General features: G+C 38.0%; 3 protein-coding genes and 1 long non-coding RNA gene across 5 annotated transcripts in view; all 4 read left to right on the forward strand.

Moving 5' to 3' along the window:
- On the forward strand, positions 1 to 9,520 carry LOC103516442 (probable palmitoyltransferase ZDHHC24). Of its 2 annotated transcripts, none has more exons than XM_008481405.3 (2): positions 1 to 167; positions 8,215 to 9,520. In XM_008481405.3, the coding sequence occupies exon 2, from the start codon at positions 8,552 to 8,554 to the stop codon at positions 9,401 to 9,403; it is 852 nt and encodes a 283-aa protein (XP_008479627.1). In that variant the 5' UTR covers positions 1 to 167; positions 8,215 to 8,551; the 3' UTR covers positions 9,404 to 9,520. The 2 variants fall into 2 exon arrangements, with proteins under 2 accessions (XP_008479627.1, XP_026684641.1); XM_026828840.1 differs by lacking the exon at positions 1 to 167 and adding an exon at positions 179 to 339.
- On the forward strand, positions 1,312 to 2,719 carry LOC103516444 (probable palmitoyltransferase ZDHHC24). Its single transcript, XM_026828841.1, has 2 exons — positions 1,312 to 2,140; positions 2,287 to 2,719. The coding sequence occupies exons 1-2, from the start codon at positions 1,415 to 1,417 to the stop codon at positions 2,410 to 2,412; spliced, it is 852 nt and encodes a 283-aa protein (XP_026684642.1). The 5' UTR covers positions 1,312 to 1,414; the 3' UTR covers positions 2,413 to 2,719.
- LOC103516445 overlaps positions 4,462 to 15,456 on the forward strand; it is a 26,428-nt gene continuing 15,433 nt past the window's right edge. Inside the window, exons 1-2 of the mRNA XM_017447049.2 lie at positions 4,462 to 4,650; positions 14,817 to 14,970. Coding sequence (XP_017302538.1) covers positions 4,567 to 4,650; positions 14,817 to 14,970 — 238 coding nt within the window. The 5' untranslated portion in view covers positions 4,462 to 4,566. The remainder of the gene's footprint in view (positions 4,651 to 14,816; positions 14,971 to 15,456) is intronic.
- On the forward strand, positions 12,547 to 13,935 carry LOC113470423. The gene is made up of 2 exons (XR_003393480.1): positions 12,547 to 13,386; positions 13,883 to 13,935. It is a non-coding gene; the product is annotated as an uncharacterized LOC113470423 (long non-coding RNA).

Here is a 15,456-nt window from a genome sequence, read left to right on the forward strand (position 1 = left end):
TTGGAGTAGGAAGGAATATTAATTTCTACATCTATTTTCTTTATTTTTTATGCATAAATAATTAGTTATTAGATAATCAAAGGTGTGACAGGATGGAGTAAGCTTCTAGCTTCTTACACACTACAAAATCTATAAATCCAGTCCAAGGAAAACAAAATCAAAGCAAGGTAAGTCACAGTCACCTAAAATAAACTGAATAAAAGAGTCATTTCTGGGGAGATATTTTGAATTTGTCCTAATTTTATCATTCCAAGAATAACTCAATTTGAGATTTTGAAGATTTTTAATAAGTTGAATGCATCAGTTCTGGATAGATCACTGAAGCAACATTGTCAGTAGGTACGTCAGTACAGTAGTTGGTATCGGAATGAGTGACAATCTGGGTAAATAGGTGGTAGGTACCTACTATTGTAGGGAGCACTCAAATTAATGGAACCCATACCAGCATAGTTTGCATTGAAGGTGGTGTGCTTGCCTTCTGTCTTCCTACGCTCTTCAATTTCAAGATAAAACCACCTTCATAGAAATAAGTAAAACCATGTAAAAAAAAAAAAAACTGTGGTGCCTCTGCCTATGAAGCTTGTTGAATGGAGGAGTTGCAAATGGGTAAAAATTATAAATAAATGGTTGATTCCTATGTAAAAAGTTGGGAAAAATCCAAATCTGAGGTCAAAACTCCGAAAAAATAACTGTAAAAGGTCGAAAATTCAATTTTTATAATGAAAGAGTTCAAAGATTTGTGACGTCAGACTTAACGCAGTTGCTATTTTTGTCCGCTAGGTAGCGCCACTATGCAAGCGCGCTAGCGGAGGAGCAGAAAGAACTGCGCAGAAACGTATGCGCACAAACACATTAATGCGTTGCCTGCAAGGAAGCTTTGCTCGGGACATTTGATGTGACGTCTTCGCCTACGGGAGCGTATGCCGTGACGTCAAAGTTCACGATTTACCGGCATTTTTTTAATCGATTTATCTCGAGATCTAAAAGTCGTAGAAGAAAAAGAAAAATTCCGTTGGTCCTCATTTTTCCTGCTCTATGACTTTGAAACATCACCCAAGTAAGCGCAACTGATCTATTTCGCCAAATGGAGCAGTTGCAAATGGATAAAAATTATTTAGGTAGCGCCACTATGGAGCAGAATGAACTGCACAGAAACGTATGCGCACAAACACATTAATGCGTTGCCTGCAAGGGAGCTTTGCTCGGGACATTTGATGTGACGTCATCGCCTACGGGAGCGTATGCCGTGACGTCAAAGTTCACGATTTACCGGCATTTTTTTAATCGATTTATCTCGAGATCTAAATTCATCTAGACTAATCCTTGCAAATCTATATCCTACCAAGTATTGAAGTAAAAAATGTAAATGGTTTGATCTTTGGTTGGGTAATTATTTCAAGAATAGAACACAACAATGTACACCATCAAGTATAAATCAAGGCATTTCCTGCCTCATAATATAGGGGACATTGTATCATTTGTATTTCTAGTCTTGATCGTTCCACTGGTATTCTGGTTTGTAGTTTTCATTGTGATACCAGCCACCTACCCAGTGTTTGGTTTTTGGCAGGTATACCACATCCTGTTTTCTACATTCCTCCTGTTCCAAATAGTCACCAATTATGTCTATGTGATTATGGTGGACACCAGTATTCATACAGTGATGCTACCATCTCAACTGAGGGAAGGGTGGTACTTCTGTGCTCCATGTGAAAGTGTTGCTCCTCCTCGTGCCTACCACTGCCATGTCTGTAACACTTGTATTCTTAAACGTGATCACCACTGTACATTCTCAGCCTGCTGTATCGGTCATTACAACCACCGCTACTTTATGCTATTCCTGTTCTACCTTACAATAGGTACGATCTATGCTACCTATCTGAATTTGTTTTTTATTCACAACTTTGTCAGTTTCAACTGGGGCCTTCTACTCAAAATTATGTTACCACTTGCTTTCCTCGTGTTTGGTTTGGACACATCCACTAATCATGTCTACCTGATCATGTTACTTGTGGTTATGGTTGGCTCTATGGTGAGTCTCCTCCTATTGGTTTATCACTTTGGTTTGATTCAAGATGGCGTTCTTACTTTTGAGAGAAATCGAAAACTCAAAGGCTACAATGCTGGATTGAAAGCAAACATCTGATCATGTTACTTGTGGTTATGGTTGGTTCTATGGTGAGTCTCCTCCTATTGGTCTATCACTTCGGTTTGATTCAAGATGGTGTTCTTACTTTTGAGAGGAATCGCAAACTCAAAGGCTACAATGCTGGATTGAAAGCAAACATAGAACAAGTGTTTGGTATCAGATGGTATCTGGTTTGGCTTGCACCTTTTGTGGAAAGTCCTCTACCAAGCAGTGGAGCAAACTGGGAGATGAATAGTAGTACAAAGAGTTTGAAATATTTGTGATTTCATTAAACTCTGCCAGATAAGAATGGATGAAGCTAAAGGAATTCTTATTCACAATGACTGATCTTTGTTTTTAATTTAATATATGTATTCTTCTGCTTTGCCTTTTTCCATTCCCACGGGGTTAGTGTTTGTCATTATTCTCGATAGATCAGCACCAGACTGATCATATTTTAGGATGACACTTGGTTTTGGCGCAAATAGGTATTTTAATGTTGAATGTCCTTATTGTCCTTCCTACATCAACTCTCACTATTTGGTGAAGGAACATATTTTCTCTTTGAGATTACTCCTATGCGTAAGAGGAACCCTATTGAAGACTACTTTCATAGATGTTCCATGACTATTGCTTGAGACATCCTTGAAGATATTAAACCATCAGGATATTTTGGTTTTGGCGCAAATAAGTATTTTAATGTTGAATGTCCTTATTGTCCTTCCTACATCAACTCTCACTATTTGGAGAAGGAACATATTTCTCTTTGAGATTACTCCTATACTTAAGAGGAACCCTATTGAAGACTGACTACTTTCATAGATGTTCCATGACTATTGCTTGAGACATCCTTGAAGATATTAAACCATCAGGATATGAAATCTTTTATGAACCAAAGCGCGAATGCTTGTTTGCTAATATTTTATATTCATAACTTAATATCTGTGACCTAACAAATCTGGTACATTCTAAGATTATGGCCCCCAGTAAGACTTGATTTTTTATTGTTGTTATTATTTTATTAATATTATACGTGTATTCAATTATTTTTCTCGTTGAATTTGTTTAATGTTTTTAGCCACAATAGCACTCATTGAACGATTTTATTATTTTATATATTTTTCTATATTAGGTACCTACCTTATTCCTTAATTTAATTAAATTTGATTCAAATTCTATATTGCTTACTTTTCTCGAAGATCGTAACATTCGTGACCATTATTACAAGTTACTTCATTTAAAATGAAAGATCAATATCAATTAATTGGGTATTTACTTAACCTCTTAATTACTCCTTTCATTTTATAAATCTTGAAAATTTGTATTCTATCTACTTACCTACGTATTTGTAACATATTTTTTGTTCTTTTCTTAATGGCTTTGTTTGTTATTATATTTGTGTCTGTGTTATTTACATTGTTGTTGTTTCAATAAATGTCACTTATGTACACTGAAATAATCGAAGATCGTAACATTCGTGACCATTATTACAAGTTACTTAATTTAAAATGAAACATCAATATCAATTAATTGGGTATTTATTTAACCTTTTAAGTAGTCCTTTCATTTTATAAATCTTGAAAATTTGTATTCTATCTACTTACCTACGTATTTGTAACATATTTTTTGTTCTTTTTTTAATGGCTTTGTTTGTTATTATATTTGTGTCTGTGTTATTTACATTGTTGTTGTTTCAATAAATGTCACTTATGTACACTGAAATAATGATGGAACTTTCTTGAATTTTCGACAGAGGTTTGGTTCGATTCGATCAATGAAGTTTTTATCTTACGACTTTTTACTTTCCTTATCCTATAGGATGGGGAAAGTAATGTAATCGGGTAAAATTTTCGATGGTCAGTTTTTATTTTTTGTGTTTTTATATATGAAAGACTTCATGTAACATCTTTCCAGAGCTTATTATGCTCGAGCAATTGCCCCTTTGGGTGGTCAGAGAAATTTTCTGAACCAAGTGATTTTGATAAATTTATTTTTAGCGGGGCACAACTTTGAATGTCATTTTGCCCTGAACCGTGCACTGCCTCGACAACATACGTTCACCTCGTCAATCGACGTTTGGACACACTTTTAAGGCTCAAAATAGGATGGAACGGAGAGCATATCACATCAATAGATAGAAGTAACGATAGAGGGAAACGACAAAGATTCACCTCGTCGATCGACGGCGTCAACTATGTGTGGACACAGCATTACAGAGTGCACATACAGGGATGTTTCATTCGATGAAACACCCTGTAATTCTTATCACTAATCGAGTTTCTTATCAGTAAACCGATGAGATGATTCACAAAATCAATCATTAAAACCCCTTTAGGGCGCTTTCTCGCTCCCGACAGTAGGTCGTTCGCGCCCAACCTATTTCCAGCACCTACGAGGGTCGTGGTCGTGAGTGACCTATTAGCCAATGATAACCTAGGATGTCTAGGATGACGAAGGTGGACCGAGGATGTGACGGGATTTTGTCGGATCGATGTATCGTACGCCTCTTAGTGGTTTGTGTGGTAAGTGATTTTTACTTTCTAGGTATTTATCTTCAAAACTAAGGGCCCCTGACATTTATCATACTTGAAAGATAATGCTTGACTAACCCAAGCAAGTGAGTTCCACATTATAATTTGATCAATTTCCTTACAATAGCGAGTTTTTGCGATCGAAATTAGCGTCCCGTTAACTGAACTCTATTTGAGGAAAACTCTGCGCATGTGCAGAAACGAGTTTTATTCAAATAACGTTAGAGAGTTCAGTTAGCGGGATCCTAATATTGGTTGCAAAATCTCGCTATTACGTAGAGTTTGCCTACAAGTTTAGGTGTGTTCTAATTTCTCTCAAATGTTGGCCGCCAAAGTTAAGCTATTGCCAGCCTAGTTAGCTTAGTTGGTAGTGCGTCTGCCTCGTAAGCGCTAGGCCGCGGGTTCGATTCCCGCCCGGGGTGGATTTTAAAAAACGTTTGGTTGAGATGGTTGCTGCGCTTGGCGGTATTTTGACCGCTTTTGGACAGATTTCGACCGTTTTTTAGCTATAAACTAGGCTACTATTTCTCCTACCAGTTAATAAAAGTTCTATTAAAAAAAAAATATATATATTTATTAATACTTCTCTCATTATTTTTCCCTAGGGAACTGCAACTGTCGTCAAGATGACATGGTATCCCTCAAGAACGCCACGTCACAGGATAAGGAAAGTCGTGTGATGTTCACACCAGATTTTTTTTCTGAATTTACTGAATAGGAAGTTGCTGATTTGCTGAACAGTGCTGATGTTAAGTGCTGATACTTGGACGTTTGGGGATGCAAATTTAAGAGGGATGAATGCAGCCGCGAAATTTCCCTTGCTTCGGAAAGGATAAGGATCTAGGTATCGAAACCAAAACTAGGATTTTTTTTTTTTTTTTAAGAGGTTTGACAGAGGGAACTGTAACTGCTATGGTCTTATCGTCCCGAAATCGAAGAGAGAAGGAAGCTGGAAGGGACTGACAAGAAACGCCGACCCTATACATATAAGTAGGAAAGAAGAAGAAGATTGAATTTATTTATTTCCTAATTGAGAATCATTTACAGAGGAAAACTGTGGTGTGTCCAAACATAGTCGACCGGCTGTCGATCAACACCGATCCACATTAAATTAGAGTCGATCGACGGTCCTCGACCATGGGTGGACACGCCTTAACAATCAGAGTCCTTGTCCCTTAAAGGAGTTTGAGAGAGGGAACTCTGACAAATGATGTCTTATCGTCCCGAAAGCGAAGAAAGACTATTTAGGATGAAGATCGCCCCTGGCGGGAATCGAACCCGCGACCTAGCGCTTACAAGGGCCGCGCACTGCCTTCCCAGCTAACTAGGCTTAGCAACTTGGGTTTAAGCAGTAAGAACCGGCCAGCCACTCACCATCAGGTAGTCCTGACAGGCGGACCTGATCAGGTCTACCTGATAGTGAAGTGCCTGCCCTAATGTAGGTATAGTAAAAGGACGCTATGATCTCCGCTCCACTCTGAATTTAGCCTAATGTAAGGCTAAGGATCCATCACTCGTAGGATAGGACAGCATTACCTTGAATTGTTGACATGATGTATGTACTGTATTGTTACATTGGGATAATGTATGGCAAGTCACATGTGAGGTTGTAATTTATTGCTATTAGTGCAGGTTAGGTGGGATAATGTTCGTTCTCGGAACGGGTGGCTTTCTCCTATCCTGTCTTCCTTCTCTCTTCGATTTCGGGACGATAAGCGGAGTACCTGAACAGGGTCGGAGTCAGGAGCAGTTCGGTCCCCTTTGTCCCAGGCCCGGACACATCAAGGGTAGCAGGAACCAGCGGTTTCTAATCTTAATCTTTTCTTAATAAATAAAATTAGAGAACCTTTTTAATTTTCAATAGAAACGTAGAAAAAGTATATAACATTTTTTGAAAATAAGAAACAGCGAGAAGTTATACTATGAAAATAACGCGAAATTCGACAAAATTGTTGCATTTTGCATACACAGAAACATGTACATGTATGTCTGTCTGTTACGGCGCTGTTACTCTGATGGACCTTTTGTTGTCCTCTTAAAAAAAAAGTTAAGCTACCCCGTCTTACCCCATGTTCCCCTATTTTCCTTTCGGGGAAACTTTCGAAAACAGTACCGGCTCCCTTTTGGGAACTGAAATGGTGTCTGTACTAAACCATAGGAAATCCAAGATGACGGGCCATCAGAATCGGTTCCGTTCTCGAAAAGAAAATCCAAATACCAGTCTTATAGGTATAAGACACTGTATTTTTGTACTTGTCCAATCTACCATAGAGGGGACGATACCCGATGAAATATCTACCAAAGGTAACGAAGAAGAGATATTGTAAGATAGAATGAATAAACAAGTCGATAGTTACTTTTGGTTCTTGATTGTATGTTCCAGAAAATTACAATGGGCAACCAGGCTGACTGTATTAAGGAGCGCGGTAGCGCTCCGCCCCGCCAAGTCAAGAAAGTTTGACCGCTCTAAGTTATAAATGTTATAATATCCTGTTTAGTGAATCAAAATTAGTGGATGTGACAAAACTCCGTCTGAATTTATATTCAAAATTTCAACATCAGTACATAACTGGACAGGATTAAGCAGAAAAGAACCAGGCAATTCCCATTACGGATGGTTCTTTTCAGCTCAATGGATCCCCCTTGTGGATGGTTCTTTTCTGCCTCATGCTGTCTTGACATAGTTGTTATTGTTTCCCCCCCTTGAACCAATCAGTGCCCCTCCCCACCAGCGCCATTACACCAAATCTGTCGAGCACGCACTAAGTGAGGCACTAGTCAGTAAGGGAAAACAAAGTGGGGACTTCACGTTATCTAATCAGTCATGTGCTTCCTCCGACAGATTGATGAGTGAGGGAGCATTGTGAGTTCGAGGGCGATAGAAAGCCGTGCACTCTTCTCTTTGAGCTGAAGGCACAGGGGACTTTTTTTTTTTTTTTTTTACCTTGTTTTTGGACAGATTTCGACCATTTTTTGGTGGTTTTCAGCTATAGCGACAAAACGGTTAGAGATATTGTAAAAGTTAGGGTAAAAGAACCACTCAAATAAGCATTCATGTTCAATAGGATAGGAAAGTCGTGTGATGTTCACACCAGATTTTTTAAATGACGATTTACCTATCTTGGGATCTAGAAGTCGTAGAAGAAAAAGAAAAATTCCGTTGGTCCTCATTTTTCCTGCTCTATGGCTTTGAAACATCACCCAAGTAAGCGCAACTGATCTATTCCCTGTGAAATATGAGACATAAAATCCAGTTATGGCCCTATTTGACATAGAGCACAGCTTCCCTAGATTATTTAAAATGGGGGAAGGCCCTGGATACCACATATTCCAGAAAGAGACATTCCAATCCAATGACATTAGAATGCCTAGTGATAAAATAAAATGAGATATTCCTTTGTAAATGTTTTTTATTTATTTTATCAGGAGTGAATATTCTCAAATTACAAGGTTCTACCTTTCTATCTCTCCCCTACCTACCTACTGTTTTACCATCAACTACTTATTCAATAAAATTTTGATAGAATAATAATATATGTTTTATTATTTTTCCAGATACATTGAGCAGTGGACAATCAGCACAAACCTTGTGGAGAATATGAAACTAGTTGAAGTTACATCTGGTAACAAATTTGTTGATGAGAGGTGTACAACAATGGAAGGCATACAGTAATGTGAAATTTGTTAGAAGACCACAGAATTTGCAAATGAAAGGATTGCATTCATCTCAGAGTATGAAAATCATTTTTTTGTTAAATGGTCAAACTCTTGTATGACTTGGGAATTCATCTAGAATAATCCTTGCAAATCTATATCCTACCAAGTATTGAAGTAAAAAATGTAAATGGTTTGATCTTTGGTTGGGTAATTATTTCAAGAATAGAACACAACAATGTACACCATCAAGTATAAATCAAGGCATTTCCTGCCTCATAATATAGGGGACATTGTATCATTTGTATTTCTAGTCTTGATCGTTCCACTGGTATTCTGGTTTGTAGTTTTCATTGTGATACCAGCCACCTACCCAGTGTTTGGTTTTTGGCAGGTATACCACATCCTGTTTTCTACATTCCTCCTGTTCCAAATAGTCACCAATTATGTCTATGTGATTATGGTGGACACCAGTATTCATACAGTGATGCTACCATCTCAACTGAGGGAAGGGTGGTACTTCTGTGCTCCATGTGAAAGTGTTGCTCCTCCTCGTGCCTACCACTGCCATGTCTGTAACACTTGTATTCTTAAACGTGATCACCACTGTACATTCTCAGCCTGCTGTATTGGTCATTACAACCACCGCTACTTTATGCTATTCCTGTTCTACCTTACAGTGGGTACGATCTATGCTACCTATCTGAATTTGTTTTTTATTCACAACTTTGTCAGTTTCAACTGGGGCCTTCTACTCAAAATTATGTTACCACTTGCTTTCCTCGTGTTTGGATTGGACACATCCACTAATCATGTCTACCTGATCATGTTACTTGTGGTTATGGTTGGTTCTATGGTGAGCCTCCTCCTATTGGTCTATCACTTTGGTTTGATTCAAGATGGCGTTCTTACTTTTGAGAGAAATCGAAAACTCAAAGGCTACAATGCTGGATTGAAAGCAAACATAGAACAAGTGTTCGGTATCAGATGGTACCTGGTTTGGCTTGCACCTTTTGTGGAAAGTCCTCTACCAAGCAGTGGAGCAAACTGGGAGATGAATAGCAGTACAAAGAGTTTGAAATATTTGTGATTTCATTAAACTCTGCCAGATAAGCATGGATGAAGCTAAAGGAATTCTTATTCACAATGACTGATCTTTGTTTTTAATATGTATTCTTCTGCTTTGCCTTTTTCCGTTCTCACGGGGTTAGTGTTTGTCATCATTCTCAATAGATCAGCACCAGACTGATCATATTTTAGAATGACATTTGGTTTTGGTGCAAATAAGTATTTTAATGTTGAATGTCCTTCCTACATCAACTCTCATTATTTGGTGAAGGAACATATTTTCTCTTTGAGATTACTCCTATACTTAAGAGGAACCCTATTGAAGACTACTTTCATAGATGTTCCATGACTATTGCTTGAGACATCCTTGAAGATATTAAACCATCAGGATATAATAGTTATTACGACAATTTCGCAATGATTGAGTCTAGTTTTTATTTTTATTAAATTATTGTTTTCACTAAACTTTTTAGACAGTTTTCATATTTTTACCCAATTCCATTCTGCGACAGTTACCTAAAATTTCATTTCACTTTCACTCTATTTGAGACTAGTGTTGACTATTGTTTTTGTTTACCAATTTTAATTAAATTATTGTTTAACTGAGCCTTTTAGACATTTTATTATTTTCCTCTTATAGGTAGGTCTTACCTATTTTTGAGGCATAGGTACCTACATATATCAAAATTTGTTGATTTTTGAGGTACATTTTATTATTTTTAATTATAGGTATACCTATTGACGTAGTAAAAAGGCCAATAATCAACCGACCATCGATCTTGTTAGGGTACGGTCTAATCACATAATTATCTGATGTTGACGGACTTTTATTAAAGAAAAAGAAAAAATAAGAGGATTTAGCTAAAAAAAAAAAAAAAAAAAAAAAAAAAAAAAAAAAAAAAAAAACCAAAAAAACCCCAACCCCCCCAAAAAAAAATGAAGCAAAAAGTAACACAAATGAAGAGGTATTAGTTATTTCATTTCACAATACTTATTTGATGATCCTGATTCTAAAATAATTATTGATTTAATTTATTTGTTCCTAGTTTAGAAGACACAACAGTAAAAAATTGCCAAAAAGAGAAGCTGTCACAAATGAGCACAGACCAGTGTGATTATAGGGTCAGGTTAAACACAAAAGGAACTTTCTTATTCATTGTTGAAGCTTCTAAATAATTACCCAAAATACTTAACCAAGCTCTTTTTTTTACTAGGATAGACCTATTGATAATTATTCAGAAGCCACAATAATGAAAAAGAAAGCTCCTTTTAAGGTTTAACCTAACCCTATAATAACACTGGTCATCTGCCTATAATAACACTCATTTATGACAGCTCCTTTTGTAGCAATTTTTAATTGATGTGACTTTTGAACAACTAAGCAAAAACCTACCTGCCTACTTTTCTGAAGATGAGATTAGTACCTATAAGTTATGTAGGTAGGTACCTAATTTGATTTTTTAAAGTTCCCTAGCAGATATGAACATAAGTGTACTTAGTGTAAGTCCACCTGAATGTCTTTTTCTCTTCTTATGAAGACAGCCTCTATTTCCACAGCCATGCCTGAAGTAGCAATCAAAAACTTAAGTGTAGACATTCCACAGACAGTCTATTGAACTTCACACAGTCCATCTTGTTGCTACACTAGGGGAACTCACTGAAAAGTGATTCCAAACCAGAGAGTTCATTGTCCAGTAAATCTAGGGTAAAGGTTTTAGTTCTTATCAACAGGTAAATGATGAGACAAAGATCAAATCTTACCTGATAAATCAGAACCTGTACACAAAGGAAAAGAAACGGAGAATTTAAAACACTGTTTTGTACAATAATTTGAAAAGCGAGTAAAACTTGAACTGTATTTCACATAAAATTACACACAAATGAAAAAAGAAAAACAAAAATTCGACACCTCCGGACGTCGGCAAACACTCGAAACCTCCTGTACGTACACAAGAAGACAAGAACAAATAACTTTATAAATAAATTAAATAAACTCCAGAACTACACTGAATCCCAGAGTTTAGGCTGGTCACAACTCAGAAAAGTCAGAAATCAACTCAGCATTCTTGCTTATTCTCAGCAAGAATAAAGTAATGTAATCGGGTAAAATTTTCGATGGTCAGTTTTTATTTTTTGTATGTTTTCATAAATGAAAGACTTCATATAACATCTTTCCAGAAGACAACGTGCTTATTATCCTCGAGCAATTGCCCCTTTGGGTGGTCAGAGAAATTTTCTGAACCAAGTGATTTTGATAAATTTATTTTTAGTGGGGCACAACTTTGAATGTCATTTGGCCTGAACCGTACACTGCCTCGACAACATAGGTTCACCTCGACAAAGTTTGGACATACTTTTAAGGCTCAAAATAGGATGGAATGGAGAGCACATCACATCAATCAGTAGATAGAAGTGACGATAGAGGGAAACGACAAAGATTCACCTCGTAGATCGACGGCGTCAACTATGTGTGGACACAGCTTCGATGAAACACCCTGTAATTCTTATCACTAATCGAGTTTCTTATCAGTAAACCGATGAGATGATTCACAAAATCAATCATTTATAAAACTAAGGGCCCCTGACAATTATCATACTTGAGAGATATTGCTTGATTAACCCAAGCAAGTGAGTTCTACATTATAATTTGATCAATTTCCTTACAATAGCGAGTTTTTGCGATCGAAATTAGCGTCCCGTTAACTGAACTCTTTAACGCTATTTGAGGAAAACTCTGCGCATGTGCAGAAACGAGTTTTTCAGTACATACTGGACAGCATTCAGCAGAAAAGAACCAGGCAATTCCCCTTATGGATGGTTCTTTTCAGCTCAATGGATCCCCCTTGTGGATGGTTCTTTTCAGCTCAATGCTGTCTTGACATAGTTGGTATTGTTTTCCCCCCTTGAAATAATCAGTGCCCCCCCCCCCCCCCCCCCCCTTCACCCAAAACCGACTAGGCTGTCAATGTGCGATGGGCCTAAGTGCGCGTCCACAACGGTCACCATGGACCATTGACCCTTGTCCAGACAATGGACCATCGCAGAAAAAATACCTACTAGGCTCAGTTTCTTCATTTTCTGCGAGGGTCAGTTCTATGGTTGGAGCTATGGTCAAGGCTTCGTAGAGGACGCTTAGAATTCATTAGCATGGTTCATTTTCTCTTGGGTCGGGCTCGGGACTAGGCTACGATCGATGGTCGGTTGGTTTTCGAGGGATTGAGGCGAAAGCCGCCAGGTGCCCCCTTTCAATCGCCCACCAGAGGTGGATGGAGGTTCGTTCTCCGTTGTGGACGGCTACTAAGATTCATTTGAGAAAATCGTAAACTAGGACACCAGAGGTGGATGGAGGTTCGTTCTTCGTTGTGGACGGCTACTAAGATTCATTTGAAAAAATCGTAAACTAGGACACCAGAGGTGGATGGAGGTTCGTTCTTCGTTGTGGACGGCTACTAAGATTTATTTGAAAAAATCGTAAACTAGGACACCAGAGGTGGATGGAGGTTCGTTCTCCGTTGTGGACGGCTACTAAGATTCATTTGAGAAAATCGTAAACTAGGACACCGGGTTGGCTCGTTCAGTCTCATTTGCTTTGGATCCAAGCTCCCCAAGGGGCCGGGCTGTGAAGGGCTCTTACAGGGGGGTAACGGAAAGTCGTGCGCTATTCTTTCCCACTTGATTCTGAACACAGTTCACATCACTGTCAGTCAGTTTACAAGTGAGTGTTAGCGTGTACAGTGAGTGTTCCTCTGATAACCTGCCTTCTGCCTTGTTTACCAGGCAATTTTTTTCTCCTAAATCAGTACCACACATATCAATGGGGCTCAGTTCTACAGAGTTAGGGAACAGGCATCCTCTTTATTCATAGGTGCTTTAAAAAACGTAAATATACCCACCTACAGTTATAAAAACACATGTGACTGTCGCGAAATCCACGAGCCTGTGACGAGCCACATAAATCCCAGTTGTTCGCGAGTGAACTAGAAACAGAAGGAAGGAAAAAAAACAGTAAAGTTAATCCACGACAGATATACAATTTTAATATTTATTACGACAATTTCGCACTGATTGAGTCTAGTTTTTATTTTTATTAAATTATTGTTTTTACTAAACTTTTTAGACAGTTTTCATATTTTTACCCAATTCCATTCTGCGTTTACCCAATTCCAGTTATCTAAAATTTCATTACAATTTCACTGTATTTGAAACTAATGTTGACTATTGTTTTTTTCACCAATTTTAATTAAATTACCTATTGTTTAACTGAGCCTTTTAGACATTTTTTATTATTTTCCTCTTATAGGTCTTACCTATTTTTGAGTCAAAGGTATATCAAAATTTGTTGATTTATTAACTAGTTTTACACCTTTTTGAGGTACATTTTATTATTTTTAATTATAGGTAAATTGACGTAGTAAAAAGGCCAATAATCATCCAACCATCGATCTTTTTAGGGTACGGTCTAATCACATAATTATCTGATGTTGACGGACTTTTATTAAAGAAAAAGAAAAATAAAGAGGATTTAGCTAAAAAAAAAAAAAAAAAAAAAAAAAACAAACAATAGGTAACTAATATAATTATGTTGGCCTGTAATTTTCCCTCAATCTGGATATGTAGATAGCTATAATTAATTCTTAATTCTATTGTGTTCTAGAAAAACCTGTAGGAAGTTTCTGAAGACAGGATGTTTAATTTTTCCCAGCTGTCTGCTTGGAGTTTGAAGAGTAGCTCGTCTGCCTTCTAAGCGCTAGGTAGCGGGTTCGATTACCGTCCGGGGCGAGCTTTATCCTTATCAGATAAGGTTCGTTCTCGGAACGGCTGGCTTTCTCCTACCCTGTTCTCCTCTCTTCGAATTCGGGATGACTAGGTCTCCGTTGTCACACAGTACCCCCCTGTATCAAACCTCTCCACAAAAAGGAAAAAAAAATTAAAGTCACTTAATTCATTTTTATTTTCAAAGAATGACGTTTTCCGAAGAGGCGGGTTGGGGGGGGGTGTAGGGGGAGGTTTTATCGATCGATAATATAGGCACCCTGTTGATTAACCAATTATCGATCGACATAATTACGGCTCAAGTGCTGAACATCACGATTTTACTTCATTAGTCATTTCTTATTAAGTTACCTACTATTACAATTACATACATATATACCTACTTATTTATTTTCCGAGATACGTAAGATAGGCATGAGAACTGTTAGAAGTCATTCATTAGAATCATAAGGTTTCTAGTTTCTATTCTTTTTCCTCTACAACTACCTGAAAACGGCTACGTGGTCTTTGGATGCTCCAAATTTTCGGAGTTCAGCCCTAAACGAGCAGAATGAAAGGGAAGGGGGCCCGCCCCCCTATTATAGGCACTTAAATACGGCCCTGGGTACTATATAGGTATTACCTACTCACACCTAAAATTTTACCTTTTTCTCTATTTACAGATCCAGGGTCTCCTGTGGTCGTCATTCTCGGTTTTCCTTCTCGCCATACAGACCTGCGCTCTCAGGTTCGACTCCCTAGAGGTCAGAAATATTTCCTCACTCACCGATAAGTTCACGTTCGTCCGGAATTTGATATACATCGCCTATTTGTCAGGTAGCTAAAAAATAGGTTTTCTTTTGAAGAGGTTTAATAGAGGGAATTGTAATTGCCAAGGTCTTATCGTCCCCAAAGCAAAGAGAGAAGAAAGGCAGGATAGAAGAAAGCCAGCCGTTCCGAGAACAAACCTTATCCGTGAGGGATAAAATCCGCCCGTGTCGGGAATCGAACCCTCGACCTAACGCTTACAAAGCAGACGCGCTGCCCTCCAAGCTAAGTTATAGGTGGACGGGTATTGAGCGGGAATCGAACCTGCGTCCTAGCTATAAACTAGGCTACTATTACTCCTACCAGTGTTAATAAAAGTTCTATTTCTTCTACCATTAAATAATTATTTATTGCCAGCCTAGTTAGCTTAGTTGGTAGCGCGTCTGCCTTGTAAGCGCTAGGCCGCGGGTTCGATTCCCGCCCCTGATCCTTCAGGCCCGTCTCAAATTGGAAGCGTAGACGGGCGACTTTTAGTAGAGCGTAGTCGCTTGCAAA

The sequence above is a fragment of the Diaphorina citri genome, unplaced genomic scaffold, assembly GCF_000475195.1.
Source record: "Diaphorina citri unplaced genomic scaffold, Diaci psyllid genome assembly version 1.1 scaffold1570, whole genome shotgun sequence".
NCBI classification, from domain to species: Eukaryota; Metazoa; Arthropoda; class Insecta; order Hemiptera; family Psyllidae; genus Diaphorina; species Diaphorina citri.

Coding starts and splice junctions, on each gene's coding strand:
- LOC103516444 (XM_026828841.1), top strand. CDS start 1,415: ATGTACACCATCAAGTATAAATCAAGGCATTTCCTGCCTCATAATATA. Junction 2,141..2,286: donor ATGCTGGATTGAAAGCAAAC/ATCTGATCATGT, acceptor TTGAAAGCAAAC/ATAGAACAAGTGTTTGGTAT.
- LOC103516442 (XM_008481405.3), top strand. CDS start 8,552: ATGTACACCATCAAGTATAAATCAAGGCATTTCCTGCCTCATAATATA.